Source organism: Notolepis coatsorum (genome assembly GCF_963971535.1).
Source record: "Notolepis coatsorum genome assembly, chromosome: 11".
Lineage (NCBI taxonomy): Eukaryota > Metazoa > Chordata > Actinopteri > Aulopiformes > Paralepididae > Notolepis > Notolepis coatsorum.
Genome location: NC_140175.1, coordinates 124891593 through 124914739, shown reverse-complemented (window position 1 = coordinate 124914739; position 23147 = coordinate 124891593). Strand labels below are relative to the sequence as shown.

The 23147-nt window shown below is 48.5% G+C and overlaps 1 protein-coding gene across 1 annotated transcript in view; it reads left to right on the top strand.

Moving 5' to 3' along the window:
* The window catches only part of LOC311236875 (myosin heavy chain, fast skeletal muscle-like), a gene marked incomplete at both ends in the record, with an annotated part of 72040 nt that overhangs the window by 32451 nt on the left and 16442 nt on the right, over positions 1-23147 (top strand). The window contains one exon of the mRNA XM_084324664.1: positions 4237-4360. Coding sequence (XP_084180790.1) covers positions 4237-4360 — 124 coding nt within the window. The remainder of the gene's footprint in view (positions 1-4236; positions 4361-23147) is intronic.

Here is a 23147-nt window from a genome sequence, read left to right as displayed (position 1 = left end):
ACGGCTCACGGGCATTCGAAACAATCAAGTCCCGACTGTTAGAGGCGCCGGCCTTGGCGTTGCCTAACTATACCAAGAAATTCATACTATACGTCTCTTCTTCACCAGATCAGAAGCAGGCGTGTGCGGTGTTGGCCCAGGACACAGGGGTGGGGGCGCGACCGCAGCCGATGGCGTACTACTCAATTGCCTACTCGGAAGTAGAGATGGAGATGGCTCCATGCTACCGAGAAATGGCTGGAGTGTATACGATGTACGAAAAAGCCGCAAGTATTACGATGGGATATCCAGTGGATATCATGGTGAGGCATGACTTGAAGAGTCTGTTGGAGTCCGGTAAATATGCACTAACGATGCCTCGCATTAAACACTACTACAGACTTTTGGAACAGGAAGACGTGACGCTGGTCAGGTGTTCCATAACGAACCCGGCAGCTGACATTCCTACGCCTGAAGATGGAGAGCCCCACGACTGTTTAGTCGAAGTCGAGAGGTACTCTAAACTCAGAGCAGACTTGCAGGCATTTCCATTTGACAGTCCAGATCTGGAGTTATGGACTGACGGGGCTCTTGTTATCGTGTTGGCGAGGGACTAAAAGCAGGTTACTCCGTGGTAAGGTCACAGGGCGAAGGATTTGTGGTAGAAAAAGCCGAAGCATTATCACAACCTTGTTCGGCCCAATTAGCAGAGTTGGTCGCACTGACGGAAGCATGTAACATGGCAGAGGGCAGAACTGTGAATATTCATACCGATAGCAGTTATGCTCACGGTACCGCATTTTTACATGGAACAGTGTGGAAAGGGCGAGGTTTTAAGAAAGCTGACGGAAGCGCCATAAAACATTGTAGTCAGATTAAACGTTTGTTAGAAGCAATTATGAAACCAAAGCGGATTGCGATAATCAAGTGTGCTGCCCACCAGTCTGACGAGTCAAAGATATCTCGAGGAAACAGAAGAGCAGACGAAGCTGCCAAGGAAGTGACAGGTGCTGACAGAGCAGGCAAGGTATTGGTTATCACACACGGAGTTGAGTTAGAGGACAAGATAACCTACAAAGATGTTTTGACTTTCCAGGAGGAGGCTAGTCAGGTAGAACGGAACCTCTGGATAACCAGGGGAGCTTGTCAGGATGATTCAGGTTTGTGGCGCGACGCCGGTGGATTTGTGGTGGCCTGGTCGGACTGCTGATCCACACGGCGCACGACTTTTGCCATGCGCATAAAGGAGAGGTAAGGAGAAAAATCAGAGAATATGGCTTTTGGGCGCCAGATTTGATCAGTCAAATTGATCATGTGTTACAGAGGTGTGTAATATGTTTGAAAAACAATATACGTAAGGGGATTAGTGTGTCACCAGGACATATCCCCACGCCCAATGGCCCAATGCGAGACCTTGTAATTGATTACATTGACATGATTAAGCCCATTAATCAGAAGAGATATATTCTTGTCGTTGTCTGTCGTTTTTCAAGGTGGGTGGAGGCGTGCGCCACCCGGCACAAGGATGCAGCATCTGTGGCTAAGTTCCTATGCCAAGAGGTAATTCCCCGTTTTGGTTTAATGGACAGAATCTCGTCGGACAATGGAAAAGAGTTTGTCGACAAAACTGTACGTTTAATACTCCAACACTTAGGCATAAAACAGCGATTGGGGGCCGTTTATCATCCGCAGAGCCAGGGGTTGGTGGAACGCATGAACGGGACACTAAAAAACAAATTGGTAAAGATCTGTCAACACACAGGCTTGAATTGGCTAAACGCTCTCCCGTTAGCTTTGATGGCTTGTCGTTCGAGCGAAATTCGCGATCTGCGTCTGACACCGCACGAAATGATGTTAGGTCGCTGCATGGTAGTACCAGGTTTGCGCGCGACAGGCAAAGGTCCGAGTTTGGACATCCTGGACAACGACATGCGTGAGTACGTAAAATACATGTCAAAGATACACAAAAGTATTCTGGTTCATGTCTCCAGTAGACAGGAGCATGAAACCGGGGAGGAGGTGAATAGGCAGACTACACCTCAAATCATACCAGGCGACTACGTTTATGTCAAAGTATTTAGACGCAAGTGGTTTGGCGCGAGACGAGAAGGGCCATACAAAGTCGTTCGAGCCACCGAGAGGGCTTTACAAGTTGAAGGATCGCCTATGTGGTTTCACGTTACTCATTGTGTAAAAGCAATCAATACGGACCAAGAATGGGAACCTGAACCACAAGACCTTGACGGTAAAACCGGGGCGTCGCAACCGTTACACGAAGGCGAAGTTAAGGCGGCGCTAACCCCAAACGATGGGGAAGACCCGGATGATTATGGCGAGCCAGACCGAGGGGGCCACGATTGGCCACCAGTAGAAGATGAAGGTTTTTTACAGGAACCAGACAGAGGAGAAGATTATGAATTGGAACATAATAATTTCTCCTCTGTGGACTTGGAGAAGGTACCAGAAGAGCCAGAGGAACCAGTGCTTAGCACAAGCCCGGAACAAGATACTCGACCAAAACGAGTCATCCAGAAGCCTAAACGGTATACATAGGCGAAAGAAGGGATAGTGTAACTGATAGGCCTTGGAGAGGGCGTGTACATATTAATTTTTCATTTTTCATTAGCTGAGCTCTCTCCTTTTTTAGAAATGTTTAGATAGTAAATGCAATGTAAGGTCTTTTCTTTCAGAGTGAATTGCACAAAACAGACACATTTGGTTAAAAAACACATAAAGTATAGTCTAAACCTGGTAATTGGTACGATCATCTTTTTGTATAAAGGGACGGACCTAGACTGAAGTGAAATTGATATAACTGATACATTGTGTATAACCGGCAAATGAGTGGAAATTGTTAAACGGTGTGAGTGAATAGAGAACTGTGTAAACAAAAATGGATTCATAGTCGGTCAGTGGAGGAGGGAGCTAATGTGGGTGTTGAAAGTAATTGATACTAACAAATATGAAAAATTAGTTAGAAGGATTCTGGAAATATTTGGTTCATTAGGTGATTTGGCTAAACAGTAAGGTTAAGGTAATTGTAAACAGTTTGATTGAGAAAATACTAACAAGTATATTGGGGATCATTAATCCCCAAACCGGGGAAACTGTGGTAGTTTTGTCAACCAATCTGTGTAAAATGTACCAGCACTGCACAGAATGGCGAAAATGGGAAAGGTAATATACACCACATAAATGCACAACACAAGATTAGAAAATGCAGACAAAGCAACTAGGCAGTAAGCTAATTCAACCAGAAGACAGTCGCTGTTTTATCTCTTAAGAAGGTGATAAAATCAGCGACTGGGTGGTTTCACAGTTTTAAGATCAAACGACATCTAAAGAGAACATCTGGTCTGTGAGGTTGAATATACAAACGGCCTTAGGAGCCAGACACCAGCTCACAGGAAGCCTTTTGTGGAAGCACAGAGAATAAACACCAGGTGTGGTGCCTGCTATCTCGTTAAACAAAAGGCAGCCGAAATAGAGTAAGATCAAAGAGTTCCCCTTTTAGCCTTCGGCCCCCCCCTCTTTTGCCCAGTAAGGGTATCTTGAAACTGTTGGAAGAACGCCCACTACTAAATTCACTGTAGTAAATTAGCCTATGGACAGCCAGAGATATTGTTTCTCCAATCAGGGAGCTCGGTATGAGTTTGGAGAAACGCCCGCTTTCTGTAGAATTAGAGGCGGAGCCTAAATTGGATATTAGCAAAAACTCCGTGCTCGGAGGGACAGAAGAACATACACAATCCCACGAACGAGACAAGGACGCAGCTCATTCTACACACACCCTTTTTCTCCACTAGAACCCAGCGAGGAGAAGAGACCGACGCAGCAGATCGAAGCTGAGACGCGAGAATGTTTATAGACAAGCTTTTTTATTGAGAATTTAGTCTGAATTTCTACGATCCTCCGGCATATTGGATGCATCTCGTAGGTTCATTGCACATATTTCTTTTGTAACATCTGATTGAAATCCATTTTCATTAAAAACGGGTTCTTTTCAAACTGCTCAGATCTCGCTTCATTTCAAACGGCCGCGCCGTATTTTCTCTCTGGGTAAGCAGTAACCAGGTTAAAACAGTGGTTATCTGCATTTGGCAAAGAGTGGCAATTCCAAGAGCTTGTAAAAAGGTTTAAATCACAACGCAGAGTAGTAGTAGGGAAATTAAGCTAGGAATCCACTTCACTCTCAACAAACTTTGAAACTTACAACTGCCTAAGCGCTGAACGTGACCATGAACTCTTTCACAAAAGGTACAAAATACTGAACGCCAGTGTCATCCCTGATGGTCAGTTCATGGACAACAAGAAGGCCTCCGAGAAGCTGCTTGGTTCAATCGACGTGGAACACGAAGACTACAAGTTTGGGCACACCAAGGTGAAGAAAATACTAAATGTTGATCGACTTAATTGAATACGATGGCCTGAGAGAAGTCTCAATGCTGACTGTATGGAGGGTGTCCGGTATAACCTAATAACCAGATAATTACATATAATACATTTTCTTAATATATCAAACAAATCGTCGTATTTACCCGCTGAATCCATTTAGACTAAGACATTTCTGAGTCGGGTGCTGCCCTAGTAAATGGACTGCAATTATACTGGAGAATTTACCCCCTTGATTCATTTGGGTCGGTGTGAACACTGGAATCGAACTCGGGTGCAAACAACCACATCCTGGTGCACCTGTTTGAGGTGGTCTCCGTCTCAGTCTGCTTCGAAGGAAACCCTGGGGTGGTTTGTTTGATGTGTGAAAGATATCTGAAAAATATACCTGAAAAACTAAAAATTTAATAAGCTGATTGGACAGTTTTCCATTTATTTCCAAATATACACTTTTTCATCATCTAATCACAATTTCCGCTGTGAGGTCAAAATAGCCATATAATGTTGTGATACTAAACAAACCGTGCATGCATAATTCAGATCACAGTAGTGTATACAAGTAATCACCAAAAACGTTTTTGGCAGAGGAAAGCAACAGTTGTGATTGGCAAAATGGCAACACATTTTCACTCACACATTCACACACCGACGGCGGAGGCGACCATGCGAGGTGCCAACCTGCTCATCGGGAGCAGTTAGGCGTTAAGTGTCTTGCTCAAGAACATTTCGACACTCTGCCCGGGAGGAGTGGGAATTGAACCGGGAACCTGCCGATTACCAGACGACTGTTCTACCCCCTGAACCACTGTCACTCGCCCCCGCGACATTGGAGGGTCAAGAAAAGAGGGCGAAGGCTGGGAAAGATCAATTGGAAAACAAAGTCGCTCAGAACTGTGCATGATCTGTGCAAGCCAAAGCGGAGATCACAATATTATATAGGTTCATTAGCACTCAAAATGATGTCCAATGTTTGTTTTTTAATTGGCAAAATGAATATGAAACAAAAGCAAAATAATACAAGCTGCCAAAAGAATACAAAATGTCCCTTTTGATTCGGACAATTTCAAACAAGCTTATGTGTGAAAGCGACCTAAGTTTGGATGATCTTAAATTTGATTTTGACATTGTTGGAGATTAATATGAAGTGAATGGCATTTAGTACGTAATAATAATAATAATAAACTATATTTGTATAGCATCTTTCATACAGAAACTGCAGCTCAAAGTGCTTCACAACAGAGAAAAGATGGGCATAAAATGAGCACATAAAGTGCAGACATATAAAATCACAGTTTTTCACATTAGGATCTAACATCCCAACAGGCCACCTGGTTTATGGTTTGATCGTTTATAATTCCGTGGGCAGCGTTAGATGATTCATCCAGAGTGGGTCATATGTTCATCATAGCAGTTTATATTGAACACGTTAGAATATAACGCTGAATCTTACCGTATGTTCCTCGCGCCGTTGGACGATCAGCGTGGAGTAGACCGTTTTCGATTATGGGATGTATTAATGCCCGATCCATTTCCAGGTTGTATAATAGTATATACGTCCAAATAACGTTGTTTATTGAGTTAGGGCGAGCGATCTATTATCCAGTGTTTCAAGATGGAGCTATAGAGAGTGGCCGGACCACATTTGCATGAGTACTACTGGTTCAAAGGTTAATATCCGGTTGGCGATCTGCCGATCTGCCACCAGATGGCGCTCTTGAACCGCTAGAGAGTTGAGAGGAGATCAGCACTGTGTCTCAGAGCTCCGGAAAGGAAATATGATTTCGATGACAGATTTTTGAAATATTGACATCAAAGACGAGTTAAGGCGTCCTCGGCGGAATGAGCATGGCGGGGAATGACGAGTTCCGGCGTTTTAGGCGGTTAAAGTGTTAAATAGACAATAATAAAAAGAGTAAGATAAAATAGACAGAGTAAAATAGCGCAGTGCAATAAAATAGTAGAATAGAATAGATACAAAAAAAAATTTACAGTGAAATAAAATAGTTCTGGATTAGTGTTCAACAGTTCAAAGTCATCTTTACCTTCTCTGTTTGGTATCCACAGTTTAAAACCTGACAGTCTTCCCTCTTGTTTTATACCCACTTTGACCCTTTAAACCTCCCACTCAGGGCAAACCTCCCTCTCAGGGTGCAGTTCCCTCTCTCAGGGTGCAGTTCCCTCTCTCAGGGCGCAGTTCCATCTCTCAGGGTGCAGTTCCCTCTCTCAGGGCGCAGTTCTCTCTCTCAGGGTGCAGTTCCCTCTCTCTGGGCGCAGTTCCCTCTCTCAGGGTGCAGTTCCCTCTCTCTGGGCGCAGTTCCCTCTCTCAGGGTGCAGTTCCCTCTCTCAGGGTGCAGTTCCCTCTCTCAGGGCGCAGTTCCCTCTCTTAGGGTGCAGTTCCCTCTCTCTGGGCGCAGTTCTCTCTCTCAGGGTGCAGTTCCCTCTCTCAGGGTGCAGTTCCTTCTCTCAGGGTGCAGTTCCCTCTCTCAGGGCGCAGTTCCCTCTCTTAGGGTGCAGTTCCCTCTCTCTGGGCACAGTTCTCTCTCTCAGGGTGCAGTTCCCTCTCTCAGGGTGCAGTTCCTTCTCTCAGGGCGCAGTTCCCTCTCTCAGTTCCCTCTCTCAGGGCGCAGTTCCCTCTCTCAGGGTGCAGTTCTAGACCTGGGTCCTACACAGTTTAAAGCCTGACAGTCTCTTGTTTGATACCCACACAGTTTAATAACTGACAGTTTTGAACCTGTAATAAAAAGACAGAGTAAAATAATACAGTGCAATAAAATAGTAGTATCGAAATTAATCACATGATAACGTTAGGTTATGTATATAACCAAGTTCTGTTAATACTAGTGACGCTCAGCGTCATATTGCATATATCTCGCTTCAGCGTATATACACTGAATACATTTCAAAATGTACCTCTACATGCCAGCATTTATCTGGCCACACCCCCATCCGCTTACCTACATAAGCGGGGATGGGACCACACACTCATCTCCTTCCCAACAAATTTCACCACAATGAAAAATCAAGGGCCGCAGCGGCGTCTAGACGCTGAGCGTCACTAGTATTAACAGAACTTGGTTATATAAATAACCTAACGTTCTGTGTCATACTAGCTCCCGCTCAGCGTCATATTGCATAACAGGAGCTGAGCGGGAGCTAGAAGCTCGACAAATGAACCCCGCTGAGGCCCCCCACAACCATCAGATCAGGGAGGACCGAGCCCCCCCGACCCCCCCTAATGGAGGGCACCCCCCCTATTGGAGGTTCCCGGGAGGGCGACGGACCCGACCGTCCGAAGAGGCACTCAAGCAACTCAACGCACAGGGTGAGCAGACCGTGGCCTGACCCCACGACTACACACACGCACAACCCGCATGCCACCCGGGAACGAACGGAGGGAACAACCTCGTTACTGCCCCCAGAAATCATGGGGTCAAAGGCAAACCCAACCCCGTGGCAAGGCCGTAGCAGCGGAGCGCGAAGGAAGACCGAGACCCACTGAAGGGACTGGATCCCCTGGAAAACGGGGGCCCGGAGAGGTCAATGACGCCAGGCATCAAGACCCCACCAGGCGGTCACTTAGTGACACCGCCCCCCACATCGCCAGCGTATTCGGATAAGGCCCCTTCAAGAGCGGGCCCTTTCCCCCCAATAGCACACCGCCTGGCACACTGACCCTGCAGAACAAGCAGTCAGCATGGCCGTAAGCACACAAAAAAGGTTAACCAACGGAAGCAGGCAGCGCACCGGGGAAAACCAGGCAACAGGCTGTAACCTGAGCCTGGAGCACTGCGGACGAGACAGGCGCCAAAGGAGTCAGCCGAAAACAGCCGCCCCGGCGGAAGGGGCGTATGCTGGCGTTGTTGCATGACCAAGCCTCCATTTAAAAAAAAAACCCACCCAGAGGGGTTGAGGCAGAGAAGGCTGACACGATTGGCAGACGCCATGTACATGCAGGGGCACCCTCAACCGGTGAACCCGGGAGTTGACACTGCTCCAACACACCAGGGAATCAACCACCTTGGTGTTACCCAATGCAGTGGTTGTTCCTATAACCCCTCAAGAAAAGACACCAAAACACACCTGCGGGTACACACCGGCTATACCGCAGTACAAGTGTTTCAGTTTTCAAAAAAGGGTTATTCCAGGCCTATGGGTCGATGAACATTACTTCGGACCGGGCCCGGCGGCACGGGAAGCACAGGGTTACCAGAGGAGGTCCAAGACCACCCCAACAGGCCCCTCTTCGCCACGCGTGAGAGAGGAGCGAAAAGAATGGAGAACCAGCCCTAAGCACACCGCACTTGGTATTCCCAGGCGGTCTCCCAACCGAGTACTAACCAGGACCGAACCTGCGTAGCGGCCGAGATCTGCCGAGATCGGGCGTGTACAGGTTGGCATGGCCGTAAGCCATTACAATAGTGCAGAGTACAATATGTACCCAACAAGGGTCTCCATAGCGCCTAACCCTGTGACACCCGGACCGACCTGGCATTTTCCCCCCCGAAAAAAGCACAAGTCCCTCAGGGTACCAGAACAGCAGATCTGCATCCCTGGCGGACAACGGGTTAACTGACCTGGACCAGCGTGACCAGACCAGTCCTGTGTCCTAACCACGCCGACATGCCCACTCCAGAAGAGGGGGCAGACATGCGTGTCGATCTAAAACATGAAAAGAGGGCGCCACCCAGACGGTCCCCATTCAGACCGTGCTCAGTGGCCCACCCCAAGGGCGTGAGACCCCTCTACAAATGTTCTGATCTATTCCGTTAACATCCCCCAGATATGAACGAGAATTCATCGAGACAACCTAGTAAACTGGTGCTCGGAAGAGACAAAACTCCATCCCAGTTGCCCTATAAAAACGCTGTTTCAACAAGCAACCAAGGCGCACGTAGCCCCTGTGTGATCCTGTAACAGAAACACACCGAGCCAGCACTATGTATGCGTCGAGACCCAAACACATCAATGGATAGTCTAGCAAGACACCAAACATTGTTCCTCCAAGTCGCCTGGGAGAACGACACGGAGCCGTCGTGCTTCATGTACCTTCCTCTTTTTATTCAAAAAAGAAAGAACACAGACTGACATGAATCCCTCGTGACGCCGCTGAGGGTAATTTTTTTTTACATTTTTACATCCCACCACCCTCCCATAGGGAGGAGACGGAATCCCCAGAGAGACTTCCCACGCGAGCTGTATAGATTGAAAAGAATATATTGCCATATTGAGCTACGTAATATTGGGATTAGGGCTCTCCGAGGAGGAGGCACTGAACCAATACACACTCAATACTCGAAATGAATCGAATACACACACAATAGAGCAGAACTCCTTTTTGAAGTTCTACTCACCTTGACAATCTCAGGAGGAGGCTCTGAACTCTGAGGAGGCTCCCTCACAGGGAAGGAGAGTCCTAACTCACAGAAGGCCCGAGTAGGAGCTTCGTGAGGAGGAGCCCTGACCACTCCCTGAAACAGATCCAACATATGGACCTGAACAGCACACGGAAGCCTTACCAACAGAGACGCGCACAGTGACGTACTCTATGGCGGGGGAATTTCTGCGGTGCACACGCCCAATATTCCAGGGCGTGGGACCAGGAAACTCCCCCCCCCCCTCACCCTGTAATGTGCCGAACAGCAACGTGACAGGAACCTTGAAGGACAGGTGGGTTTACCCCTGACCAACAGAAAAAAGGGGGAGGAAAGGTTACCAGTTCACCCCTTTACGACCCCACACCCATGATACGATGTAATGACAAAAAGAGTATGACGCAGTCATAGTCAGCTCCATGAAGCGTCTAACAGCTTCACACAGCGCATGTGCTAACCTGCTATCTGATTTTTACTAAGGAAAAAACACAGAATAGAGAGGGCCCTCTCAAGAGCCCCAGTACCAGACTTACACATGTGCTTCTGTGGCCAACCCAACCCAGTTGTAAGTCACATGACACACACAACCCATTATCACCTACAAAAAATGGCAAAAACACTCTACAGAGGAACGCCGTTTTTCATAATGAGAGAATACACAATTCTCGATTAGTATCGGCCACAGGCCTTGCTAAGCACACACGACAAGTGACCAAACAATCTTTTCCATAGGAAAATATAGTTTCTCAAGCGGTTTCAGCACAACCTCAGCAACCAAGCTAAGGGTTACATCGTATCCCTACAACACAGTGATACAATATATAGTAAACAACATGTCTGATAGGAGGGGGGGAAGCCCAGGGAACCGGGGGGAAAACACCCCTCCTACTTTACCCTTAATACGGCCAGTTGAACAGGTAAACCTGTTTAATATGTGAACACACTGTTCATTGTCATTACAGGCTGAGAAAAGAATTCATTCTTCACTCATATGTCACTAAGCATAGCTTTATAGGTTAGTTTAACCCCCTTAGTTGTGAGTACACGGTACATGAACACACATGATGTTTCTCAACACAACAAACCAGATCATTTTCACATCTGTAATAAACAACCCAATTTGCATGGAGAAGCTAAATACCAGTGACAAGACAATTCACACATAACTCGCGTCGTATCCTAAATGTAGTGCAGCAACACACGTTTTGGAAAACATTGTTATTTACAAAACATTTAGAAGGGAAAGAAAGAAGAAGTGTTCAAGGTCTGGTCAGGACCTTGCCTACCGGGAGCGCAGATCAAGCGAATTGCAGTCTCTTTTTTTTTATCAATTTTTTTTTTTATTATTAATTACATGAAACAAGACAACACAATAACCACAGTAACAAAAAACATAACTCCACAGGAGAATAACAAACAATAATAATACAGAATAATAAATTATAAAGACAAAAGAAAAGAAACAGCGTCCAACCTATCAAATATAGATGGCTACTTCAATAACAAAAAAGTCTTCAAACATGCCAACCTTTCCCCACCTTTACAAAGTGGAGTGACTTAAAAGATTGTTTACGAGAGTGTTGCCGCAGATTTACTGTAGATAGCCTAGGTCCCTTACACATGTTCAAGACTGCCAAACTCGCAGAAGGTAAAATGTAAGAAGAAAGAAAATCTTCCTCCAAGTTGGTTGACAGGTCAATCAGTCTGCCAATATTAGTCCCTTGGGGAGATGGCATGTGAATTGACATATAGCGCAGAATAGCTAAATATCAACCCCCCCAAAATCCCCCCAGTCAAAGTTAAGAAGGACAAGACAAAAACCAAGACAGACAAAACATTTCCTCCTCCCCCTCCCCAGAGACCGCCGGACCCCCCCGATCAAGCACCCCAACCCGCTCAGCCGCACACGGCGGTTACCTTCTCAGCTGCTGCGAACCACAGGTCAATGCCAGCCTGCCCTACCCCAATCACATCACGTGGATATCTCAAGATAAATCACATCCAATAGAGTTAGGGACCAGTTAATCATTGTAAGCTTCTCAGGCTCCTTCCATCTCATTGCTATTAGCTTCTTCGCTGCTGTGACGCCCGCTAGGACAACCCTTTTCAGTTGTACAGACGCGGGTAGTGTCGTTATATCGTTCAGGAGTAGCGTAACAGCTGTGAATGGGATAGTTAAGCCACACAGATCTGAAAGTTTGTCCGTTATTGACCTCCAGAAGCGGGCCACTGGTGGGAATCCCAATACATATGCATATAAGTGCCAGTGGCCTTTTGAGAGCACAAAGTGCACCGAGAGTCGGTTATCAGTCCCATAGCAAATAGCTTCCTAGGTGTAAGATAGGTCCTATGAATATAATAAAAATTAATTTGCTGGTGATTGGGGTTGCGGGAAGATAATGCCACATTTGCCCAAACATCATCCCAGTCAAACTCGGGGTCCAACTCCGGGATATCCACACGCCAGATTGTATCCAATGATAAATTTTTATACGTGGATTGAATTAAGAGCGTATAAAAGTCTGAGACAAACCCTCTGGATGTCGTCCTGTCCACTATGAGCCTGAGGAAGGGGTGTGGGTGCAAAGCTTGAGCCCACGGTACGCCATGCGCCCTCAGTGCTGACCTTAGTTGAAGGTAAAGAAAGAAGGACTCACCGGGAAGATCATAAAATTCTCTCAAGTCCTGAAACGCACGGAGGCCGTTCTTATCATAAATATCCTCCAGAGTATGCACTCCCCTCCTTTGCCATTGAGGAATATTAACCGGCTTGTGCCCAACAAGTAATTGCTGGTTATTAAAAATTGGAGAGTCCAGGTGCCATGGGCATTTAACCCCACACGACCTCTGTACATTACGCCACGTTTGGATCACGTGAGCTATGATCGGTCCATACCTCAGCCGGCATTTCGAAATAGAGACAGTGGAGTACACTACATCCTGCAATCTTAGCGGAGATACCGCTGCCGCTTCTAAGGAGCGCCACGATACAGCCTCTACAGGGTCTAGCCAGCACATCAGAGGTCTCAGTGAAAATGACCAGAAATAAAGTTTAAAATTAGGGATTGCGAGGCCCCCATCTTGTTTTCTACGTTGAGTAGTAGCCCTTTTGATTCTCGGGCGTTTGTTATTCCAGATAAACTTAGATACCATCGATTGTACCTTGCGCCAGTGGTCTATTGGAGGGGGCAGGGGGAGCATTGAGCTAATAAAATGTATCCTAGGCAGGATGTTCATTTTGATTATGGACGCCCGGGCTTGTAAGGAGTTAGGAAGGGACGACCACCTGTCTAGATCCTGGCGTATTTTATCATAAGTACCCGTGAAGTTGTACTTAGTAGTTTGGTTCAGCGTGGGGAATATCTCTATGCCCAAGTATTTAAAATGTTCTACTATGGGGATATCAGCTGGTAGTCGTACCGCCTTGGCCAGCTCATTAAGAGGTAGGCAGGCTGATTTGTTCCAGTTAATCTTAAAGCCTGACAATTTACCAAAGTCGTCGATTATCCTCAATAATTTTGTGGCCGACCGGGAGGGGTCGTCCATGAAAATCAGCAGGTCATCCGCATAGAGAGCAATTTTGTGTGGAGTATTATTGACCATTATGGGGACGATGTCCTCCGATTGCCTAATAAATTGGGCCAAAGGTTCGAGGGAAAGCGCGAACAGTCCTGGGCTCAGAGGACAACCCTGTCTAGAAGATCTGGAGACTGGAAAGAGTGTGGAACAGTTTTTGCCTGTCAGTAACATCGCAGACGGCGAGGCATACAGGACTTTAATCATATGAATAAAACTCTTCCCAAGACCCATGACCTCAAGTACCTTCCACAGGTATGACCACTCAAGTCTGTCAAATGCCTTCATGGCATCCAAAGACAGAACTGTGGATGGAGTTGTATTGTCTTTACTGTTATCGATTACATGCAACAGCCTCCTAAGATTATCTGCAGCCAGACGCCCAGGGATAAAACCAGTTTGATCGCAGTGCACCAATACAGACATAAATCTCTGCAGGCGACGGGCCAGCACCTTGGCAAACACTTTTAAATCGGCCCTGAGAAGACTCACGGGTCTATAGCTACCACAATCATTGGGATCTTTGTCCTTCTTGAGAAGTAAAGAAATCAACGCCATATTGACATCTCTTGAGAACTCCCCTTGTTCGATAGTGTAACTGAGGGGTACAATTCCCTGACTGTATTGATAAGTATGGTATCATTAAACCACTACCGCTTTATGTACTTTAATTACTGGCCATACAGTACATGATATATAAATATGATGAACACTTCCCACAATGAATCGGTTCCACACAAAGTGGTAATTAAGTATTTATTGCAGCAAAAGGTACATAATATACTTCTCTATTTTACTTTGGATGCGCTTATAAGGCAAAGGAATGTGCGTAGGCAAATCAATAATGAATGTCCATTCTCTGGTTACGCAGGAGGTAATTATACAACCTGAATCTTAGGGAATTATATCTATGGTACACTAGTAATATATAGCGGGAGATACTGGAAGGGTCCCCCCGGTTGTAAGACAGCAGGGGTAGAGGATCTGTCGGTAGTAGAGAGTCTGGTCAACGATGACTAAGGAGACTCCAAGTACAGGAGACGGTGCAATAGTCTCTTGATCCACAGACGAATACAGCTGTTCTCCGTAGACTGTAGCTCTCTGAGGCGCAGACTCGACGTGGCTCCTCACAGGGTAAATCCCACACGTGTAGGCGTCTGCGATTCTCCGCTCCATAAATCACAGGACCAAAACAAATATAATCCAGCCGCAAAGGGCTATGTAGTCGTCGGGTAGATTAATCCAGTGTACATGTCCACACGGTTCTCGTCTAGGTCTCCTCGGGTGAAAGCGCCATGAAAGCAGCCCAGCCTGGATAAGCACTCTAGCTGATACGAGGAAGCGTTGGTGATGCTGGTCACTGTAGAACTTTAGCCGCACGATACACTATACACAAATAGACTATTACTGACTTAATAGAAATATGTCACACTCGACGGTATAGCGCCAAACTCTGACAATTCAGTTATTAATTCGCACGCGGTCTCAATGCTCTATTTGGGGCCAAACAGGCCATACTTCACCGCACGGAGTATCGTGGGTGAGGCTTCAACTTATTGGGTAACTCTACTTCTGTATTCACCTGCGCCATATTTATATGCACGGCGAACAATCTAGTGCCAACCTCATTTCTGTCTCGTATTCCTGGGCAAGGCCGGGCATGTACAGACATGTCCTGACGGTAGCCTTGAACCTGACTCTGGAGGCATGGCGCTGGCGCCTGTGGACCGCTGTCCAATAGGAGAACGAAACATCATGGTCCGTACTAGGCTAAAGGGATATTCCGTGTATATGTACAAGGAATATACAAGGGATATCAAACGATATACAAATACTATGCAATATATATCAATCAATAAATATATATATTCGGTTTAATCTGATCCTTTGTAACAGCCGCCTCCTAATTAGTCCCACCTAATTAGCTAAGCAGAGACAGATTAACCGCACTGTCCACTACTCAATGTCTGTTGTGAGGGGTCGGGCAGTTCACAAAGTCATGGGGTCATGGTCGTCATCGATAGTATCGGGGAGCCTTGGCAGTTCTATTAGCCTCGCCACGGGTCGGGTGTAGATCCGTCCTTGGACGAGCACTTCGGCTGCTCGGACCTTTCCGTCGGCACCGGTGATCACTTTGCTTACGCGGCCAGCCGGCCACATAGCTCGGGGTAGTGACTGGTCGATAATCATGACGACTGTTCCTTCTGTCAAATTGTCTCTCTCTTTCACCCATTTCTGGCGGGTCTGTAGAGACGGTAGATAGTGGAGTAGGAAGCTGTTCCAAAACTTGTCAGCCAATACTTGACTGTACCTCCACATTCTTCGGCCGTTCGCTTCTTCAGGCCTGTACATTGTCTGTGGTAGCGCAGGGTCCAGCCGCCCCATCAAGAGTGTGTTGGGGGTGACTGGGTCGACATCTGCTACATCACTTGAGATGTAACCGAGGGGCTTTGAGTTCAATACTCCCTCGATCTCCGTGAGGACTGTCATTAGGACTTCTTCCGCCACGGTCTGGGCCCCAAGCACGGCGTACAGGGCTGTCTTTATTGAACGTACTTCTCGTTCCCAAGTTCCACCGAAGTGAGGTGCGTTCGGGGGATTAAACTGGAAGTCAATCTGGGATGGAGCGAGGTGGGTCTTAAATTCTGGGCCCATAGCTTGGAAGCTCTCTCTCAGCTCTCTTTCTCCGCCTTTGAAGTTTGTCCCGTGATCAGACAATAATATAGACGGTTTGCCTTTCCGCGATGTGAATCTTCGGAAGGCCATAAAGAATGAGTCTGTGCTCATGGTTGGAAGGAGTTCTATATGCATCGCTTGGGTGGTCATGCATTTGAATACAATACCCCACCGCTACTCGGTTCCTCTTCCTTTCTTTATATACAGCGGGCCGAAACAGTCCATACCGGTGGAGTGAAAAGGCTTGTCGCCGAGTCGGAGGCGACAGGGAGGTAGGTCAGCCATCCGGGGTATACTGGGCTGCGCTCGCCACTTACGACAGTCTAGACAGGTTCGCTGGAAGCGCCGCACTGCTTCTCTCCCTTGCAGTATCCAATAACGACGTCTGATCTCCGCGAAGACTCTCTCTGCCCCGGCGTGATACACATCCTCGTCGTATTTCTTTATGATCAGCTCTGTGACCTTGTGTCGGCTGTTTAAGACTATCGGGTACTTGACGTCATCCGGTAAGTCTGGAGCTCTCCGCAGACGACCACCCACTCTGATGAGACCATGGGCGTCGCTCTCGGGGGCTAGGTGGAGCAGTCTGCTGTCTGATGGGACGGGCTTTGCTCCCTGTAGACAGTCTAGCTCATCGGGGAACGAGTCTCTCTGGGCTCGTTGTAGTAGAAGAAGTTCTGCTTCTTCGTAGTCAGCTGCTGTAATGTCAGTAGTGAGCTGAACCTCTGGGTGGTGCCACAGGAATGTCTTTAGCTGCGCACTCTCTAGGGTGAGGCAATCGTCTATGTCGGGGTCTGTGGAGACGAGTGTGTTCAATCCACAGAACATAGATTTCTTGTTTTCGGCCTCCTCTTTACTCGCTTCCCGTGGGGTGGGTGTAGGCCACTCTTCTTCCGGGAGCTTGAGGACCTCTGGCCCGTCACTGTATAGGTTGTGACGGGTGAGGTCATCCAGGGACATTCCCCGGGTGATGACGTCAGCTGGGTTGTGTTTTGTGTCCACATACCTCCAGCTTGCTACTTCTGTTAAATCTTGAATCTCTGTGACTCTGACTCCCACGAAGACCTTGTATCTGCACGAATCAGACCGGATCCATGTGAGTACTGTCGTGGAGTCTGACCACAAGATTGTTCTTTGCACCGGAATGGTGAGTTCACGTTGGATTAACGTGGCGAGTTGCGCTCCTGCTAGGGCTGCGCAGAGCTCTAGACGCGGGATAGATTGTTGCTTTCGTGGGGCTATTCTTGAGCGAGCCAGGATGAAAGCAGTATGTATTTCTCCTCCCTCCTCTCGGGCACGCAAGTAGGCCACCGAACCGTAGGCTACTTCGGAGGCGTCGCTGAAGACATGCAGGTCCATCTGGCACGTCTCCGGCCTCACTGTGGGTGGGAAGTAGCTGCGGCGTATGTTGACACCTGGGAGTGAGCTGAGTTCCGTCTCCCACTCTCTCCATGTGGATGCAAGGTGTTCGGGTATGGGGTCGTCCCAGCCCTGGTCCTTGTCCCATAACGCTCTTACAATCATCTTTGCCCTGGTGGTGTAAGGTAGAATACATCCCAACGGGTCATATTGTCTGGCGAGTGTTCTGTATACACTCCGTCTGGTGGTCGGTAGTGCAGTCGACCTTCCCTGCTCCTTGGTCAGGGGTGTGTGTTTATAATGGAGCGAGTCTGTTTTGAAGCGCCAGACTAGTCCTAATGTCATTTCTTGGGCTTCTCCTGGGATGGTCGCCATCCAGGTCTCGCTGCTTGCTGCCTTGTCCTCGGGGGAGAGGCTGCGCAATACTTGCGGGTCGCTGCTGGCCCACTGCCTGAGATCAAAGCCGCCTTTGATCAGGGAGGCGCGGAGCTTGAGTAGAAGGGCCTCGGCTTCTTCTGGCGTCGAGACGCTTTGCAGACAGTTGTCCACGTAGAAACTATTTACTACACTTTGTCGGACCTCTTCATCAGCTGCTGGGTCCTCTGCGACGTGTTTTTGCAGTGCAAACGTAGCACAGCATGGGCTGCATGTGGTTCCGAAAGGGAGGACTTCCCATTGATAGATGGCTGGTCGCTCATCCCCGATCCTCTCTCTCCATAGGAACCGCAGCAGGGGCTTGTCCTCCTCCACTAGTCTCACCTGCAGGAACATCCCTTTGATGTCGCCGCTGATGGCCACCTTGTCTTGGCGGAAACGTAGTAACACGCCTAGTAGAGAGGGGCCGAGTGTTGGGCCGGGCAAGAGCTCTTTATTCAGATTTTGTGATCCGATCTGGTAGCTGCAGTTGAACACAATACGATCCTTGCTGTTGTGGTGGACTTTGTGGTGCGGCACGTACCATGATTCGGTCGTCTGATCGGCCTCTTTAATGTCAATTTTCTTTATGTGTCCCGCTGTGATTAGCTTGTTAATCTCAGCGCGGTACACCGTCTCTTGAGCGGGGTCTCTGGCTAGGCGCCGCTCTGTGTTCAATAGATACCGCTCCGTCGCTTCTTTTGGGGCGTGGAAGGTAGGCATACCCTCTCGCCTCAGGAGTGGAGTTGCGTATCTCATCACTCTGTTGACTTTGACTCTCTTTTTCCCCTGCTCGAGGAGGGCTATAGCGTAAATGTCTTCCTTGGAACGAATGTCTTTCTTTTCGTTCTTAAAGGGCATTGTCTCTAGTGTCCATAGCCTCTCGACATGCTGTAGGAGGGTGGTGTCTTCTTCTGTCACTCTGGAGTGGAGGCAGCTAGTGGCTGCTGTTCGGTTAAGAGACTTAGCGAGGGGGCCTTGTAGTGTCCATCCTAGGCGGGTCTCGACTGCTGCAGGACAGCCTCTGGGCCCTGTGTGGACCCGGTCTATCGGGACGATGAGGTCTGCATGGTCGGAGCCTATCAGCAGGGTCGGGGTGGCACCGTCTATGAGCGGTATAGGTAGTTGACGCAGGTGCACATATTTATCCATCAGCTTGGCGATGGGGTAGGTTTACTGCGACAGGCCTATTTCTTGGCTGGTGAAAGCGTTAGTAATCCTATACCGTCTCTCTGGCTGCCCGCTTGCTGCGATAGTGAAGGAGACATTCTCGCCCTTTATCGTCTTTAGATCTCTTCTTATTGTCCGAATCGTCATCTGGTTTTCGCTCCCCCGCAGCCCCAGCTGGGCCGCAGCGGACGCGAGGAGAAGGGTCTTCTCTGACCCGTCGTCAAGGACGGCGTAAGTGTCCATGACCTTATCTTGGTAACTCAGTGTTACGCGGACCACCTTTAAGAGCACCCGGGTGCCCCCGCTGCTGGCGGGGTCAATGTACATAACACTTGCCTTTGTGCTGCTTGAGGGTGCAGGCTTTCTTCTGTTACTGTCGTGTAGGACATCTAGGTGGGCTCCGTCACACCGACTACACCTCTTCTTTAAGCGGCAATCGGCTGCCATGTGACTGCGCGCACATCGGTAACAGCGTCGGTTGGACTTTATCCATTGACTCACCTCGTCGGCGGTCATCTTCTTGAACGTGTCACATTGTGACAACCAGTGTTCCTTTTCGCAGTACGGGCACACCATCTTCCACTTCTCTTTCATCGAGGGGGTACTGTGGTTCTTGCTGCTCGGTACTGATTCTGATTGGTGCATGACGGTCACCAATCTTCGGCCATCGTTTGCTCTCCTAGGTCCCTCTCTGGAGCTTGGGGTGCTCCGCATGAACGTATCCAACCGTAGGCTGTTGACTTCTCTCGCCAGGAAGTCGGCTAGGTCTAGGAGGGATGGCTCGGGACCGTTAGGATCACGGTGGTCTCTTTGCCGCCTGAAGCGCTCTTGTCGGGCGGGCGGAAGCTTCTCTAAAATCCTCTCGACATTAGAGTTTGCGTACAGTTCGTGCATACCCTTTTCTCTTTGCGCCCCCAGCATCCCTACCAGGGATTGTACCTTGATAGACAGGTCATCTAGTGAGCGATTGTCTGTGGCTGGGGGTAGGCGGTCAATATGCCTTATCTCTTGTATTACGTAGTCCCATATGCGTCCATATCTTTGGTCGAGTGCTGCTAGAGCCGCTGTGTATGGGGTAGTAGAGGTGGCATAGGCCAGCACTATATTGTGCGCTCGGGGCACCTTGAGGTGCTTCAGTAGGATAGCATACTTGTACGGTTCATCAGCTACATCGGACATCATTGTCTCTAAGCACATTCGTAGCTCCGTGTACTGTGCTCTGTTCTCGTGGGTGAAGTCCGGAAACGTCGGTGTGCCAATGTATGATGCCATGGATGGCTGGCACATCGGTGAGCGTTGGAAGAGAGGCCTCCTAGGCGAGTCTCCTCTTACGCCTCTTGGTGGGCTGGTACCTGCTGGGTACCATGGCCCGCGTATCCAGGTGCTGTTCCTCGGGGCTGGTCGTGCGTCAAGCTCACCCGTGAATTGAGTCGGGGGTCTGTAGCGCAGAGCCGCGGGGGTAGAGCCTGGGCTGTACTGGACCTCCTGGTCCTGTGGAGTACTGTGCTGCTGTCGGGCTTGACTCTCCTCCTCTCCCTCTTCTTCTTCCTCTGGCAGGTCTTCTAGATCCTGTAGTCGTCTATTTAGCCTCTCCGCGGTGTAGACCGTTTCTTCCTTGTAGCTGGGTCTCACTTGGACCGGTCGGGGAAGGGGTTCGGAGGGGGGTATAGGCTCTCTCTGGTGGTCGGGCTCAGGGTCGCTTGATCGGGTAGGGGAGGGTGCCCTTGACCCTTGTCTTGACGAGGCCCTGGAACCCCATGCGGAGGGAGGGGGTGTTGCCCTGGTGATCAGCTGCTCCATTATCTGCGCTTGTAATCGGTCGCGCTCGGCTTCGCGCTTGGTGAGAGCGAGGTCGCGCTCTGCTTCTCTTTGGGCACCGGCAGCGGCGCGCTGGGCTTCGGCGGCGGCGCGCTGGGCTTCGGCCCGGTCCCTTACCATATTCTCTTCCGTCTGAAGGCGTCTAATCTCTAGACGTATACGATCTTCGTCGCTCCGTTGCAGCGCCTGAAGGCGTTCTCTTTCCATGGAAGAATGTTCGCGCTCACTAAGCGTCTGTGCTTGGAGTCGATCGCGCTCTGTTGAGGCTGCTAGGCTGGCGAGGAATGCCTGTGCCAGCATCTTGTCCGCCTCGCTGGGGGAAGACGCTGGTTGAGGTGATCCGCTCCTGGCAGTACTCGTTGGAGATCTGTTCTCCTGTGGCGAGTCCTGGAGATCCATCTCCGGGGTGCTCTCCTCTTCTTGTAGCGGGTAGAGTTCCATCCCTGGAGGGCTGTCTTTATCCTGGAGCTCTCCGGGGACTACTTCTTCGGTCTTGGCGGGGGGTAAAGTCATGTCGGGTCCCTCCTGGTCCCTACCGTGAGCTTGGTCAGTTACGTTAGAACCCACTAGGGCCTCTATTGGCGGGGAAGCCTGGTCAATAGGGTCGGACATAATTTTACTATCTACTTTTTCCGCGTTTACCGTCTGTAGAAAGCTAGGTAGTATATTGGCAACGTAATCCTCTAAGTACTGAGGTGTCTGCCGTCTACGCTGCGGGCGATCTACTTTAGGAGAACCGTTTTGTGGAGTGTTCATCATAGGCCATGTCAATATTAATACCACTATATTAATATTACACTAGTTACCCTCCGGCTCGAAGGACCAATTGTAACTGAGGGGTACAATTCCCTGACTGTATTGATAAGTATGGTATCATTAAACCACTACCGCTTTATGTACTTTAATTACTGGCCATACAGTACATGATATATAAATATGATGAACACTTCCCACAATGAATCGGTTCCACACAAAGTGGTAATTAAGTATTTATTGCAGCAAAAGGTACATAATATACTTCTCTATTTTACTTTGGATGCGCTTATAAGGCAAAGGAATGTGCGTAGGCAAATCAATAATGAATGTCCATTCTCTGGTTACGCAGGAGGTAATTATACAACCTGAATCTTAGGGAATTATATCTATGGTACACTAGTAATATATAGCGGGAGATACTGGAAGGGTCCCCCCGGTTGTAAGCCAGCAGGGGTAGAGGATCTGTCGGTAGTAGAGAGTCTGGTCAACGATGACTAAGGAGACTCCAAGTACAGGAGACAGTGCAATAGTCTCTTGATCCACAGACGAATACAGCTGTTCTCCGTAGACTGTAGCTCCACAGTGAAGAAAGCTAGCCGGCCTCAGGCTCTCTGAGGCGCAGACTCGACGTGGCTCCTCACAGGGTAAATCCCACACGTGTAGGCGTCGGCGATTCTCCGCTCCATAAATCACAGGACCAAAACAAATATAATCCAGCCGCAAAGGGCTATGTAGTCGTCGGGTAGATGAATCCAGTGTACATGTCCACACGGTTCTCGTCTAGGTCTCCTCGGGTGAAAGCGCCATGAAAGCAGCCCAGCCTGGATAAGCACTCTAGCTGATACGAGGAAGCGTTGGTGATGCTGGTCACTGTAGAACTTTAGCCGCACGATACACTATACACAAATAGACTATTACTGACTTAATAGAAATATGTCGCACTCGACGGTATAGCGCCAAACTCTGACAATTCAGTTATTAATTCGCACGCGGTCTCAATGCTCTATTTGGGGCCAAACAGACCATACTTCACCGCACGGAGTATCGTGGGTGAGGCTTCAACTTATTGGGTAACTCTACTTCTGTATTCACCTGCGCCATATTTATATGCACGGCGAACAATCTAGTGCCAACCTCATTTCTGTCTCGTATTCCTGGGCAAGGCCGGGCATGTACAGACATGTCCTGACGGTAGCCTTGAACCTGACTCTGGAGGCATGGCCCTGGTGCCTGTGGACCGCTGTCCAATAGGAGAACGAAACATCATGGTCCGTACTAGGCTAAAGGGATATTCCGTGTATATGTACAAGGAATATACAAGGGATATCAAACGATATACAAATACTATGCAATATATATCAATCAATAAATATATATATTCGGTTTAATCTGATCCTTTGTAACAGATAGCGTAATTGATCATATCGAGCATCAATGGACCCAGTTGGTCCCAGAAAGCTAAATACACTTCGGGTGGAATACCATCCCAGCCTGGTGCCTTACCCCTCTGCATTTCAACAATCATCTCCCTCAATTCCACGAGAGTAATCGGTCTCCCCAGTTCCTTGGCCTCTTCCTCAGAAATGTGGGGTATCTCAAGCCCGCCAATGAACGATTCAAATTTAGAGTCATCAA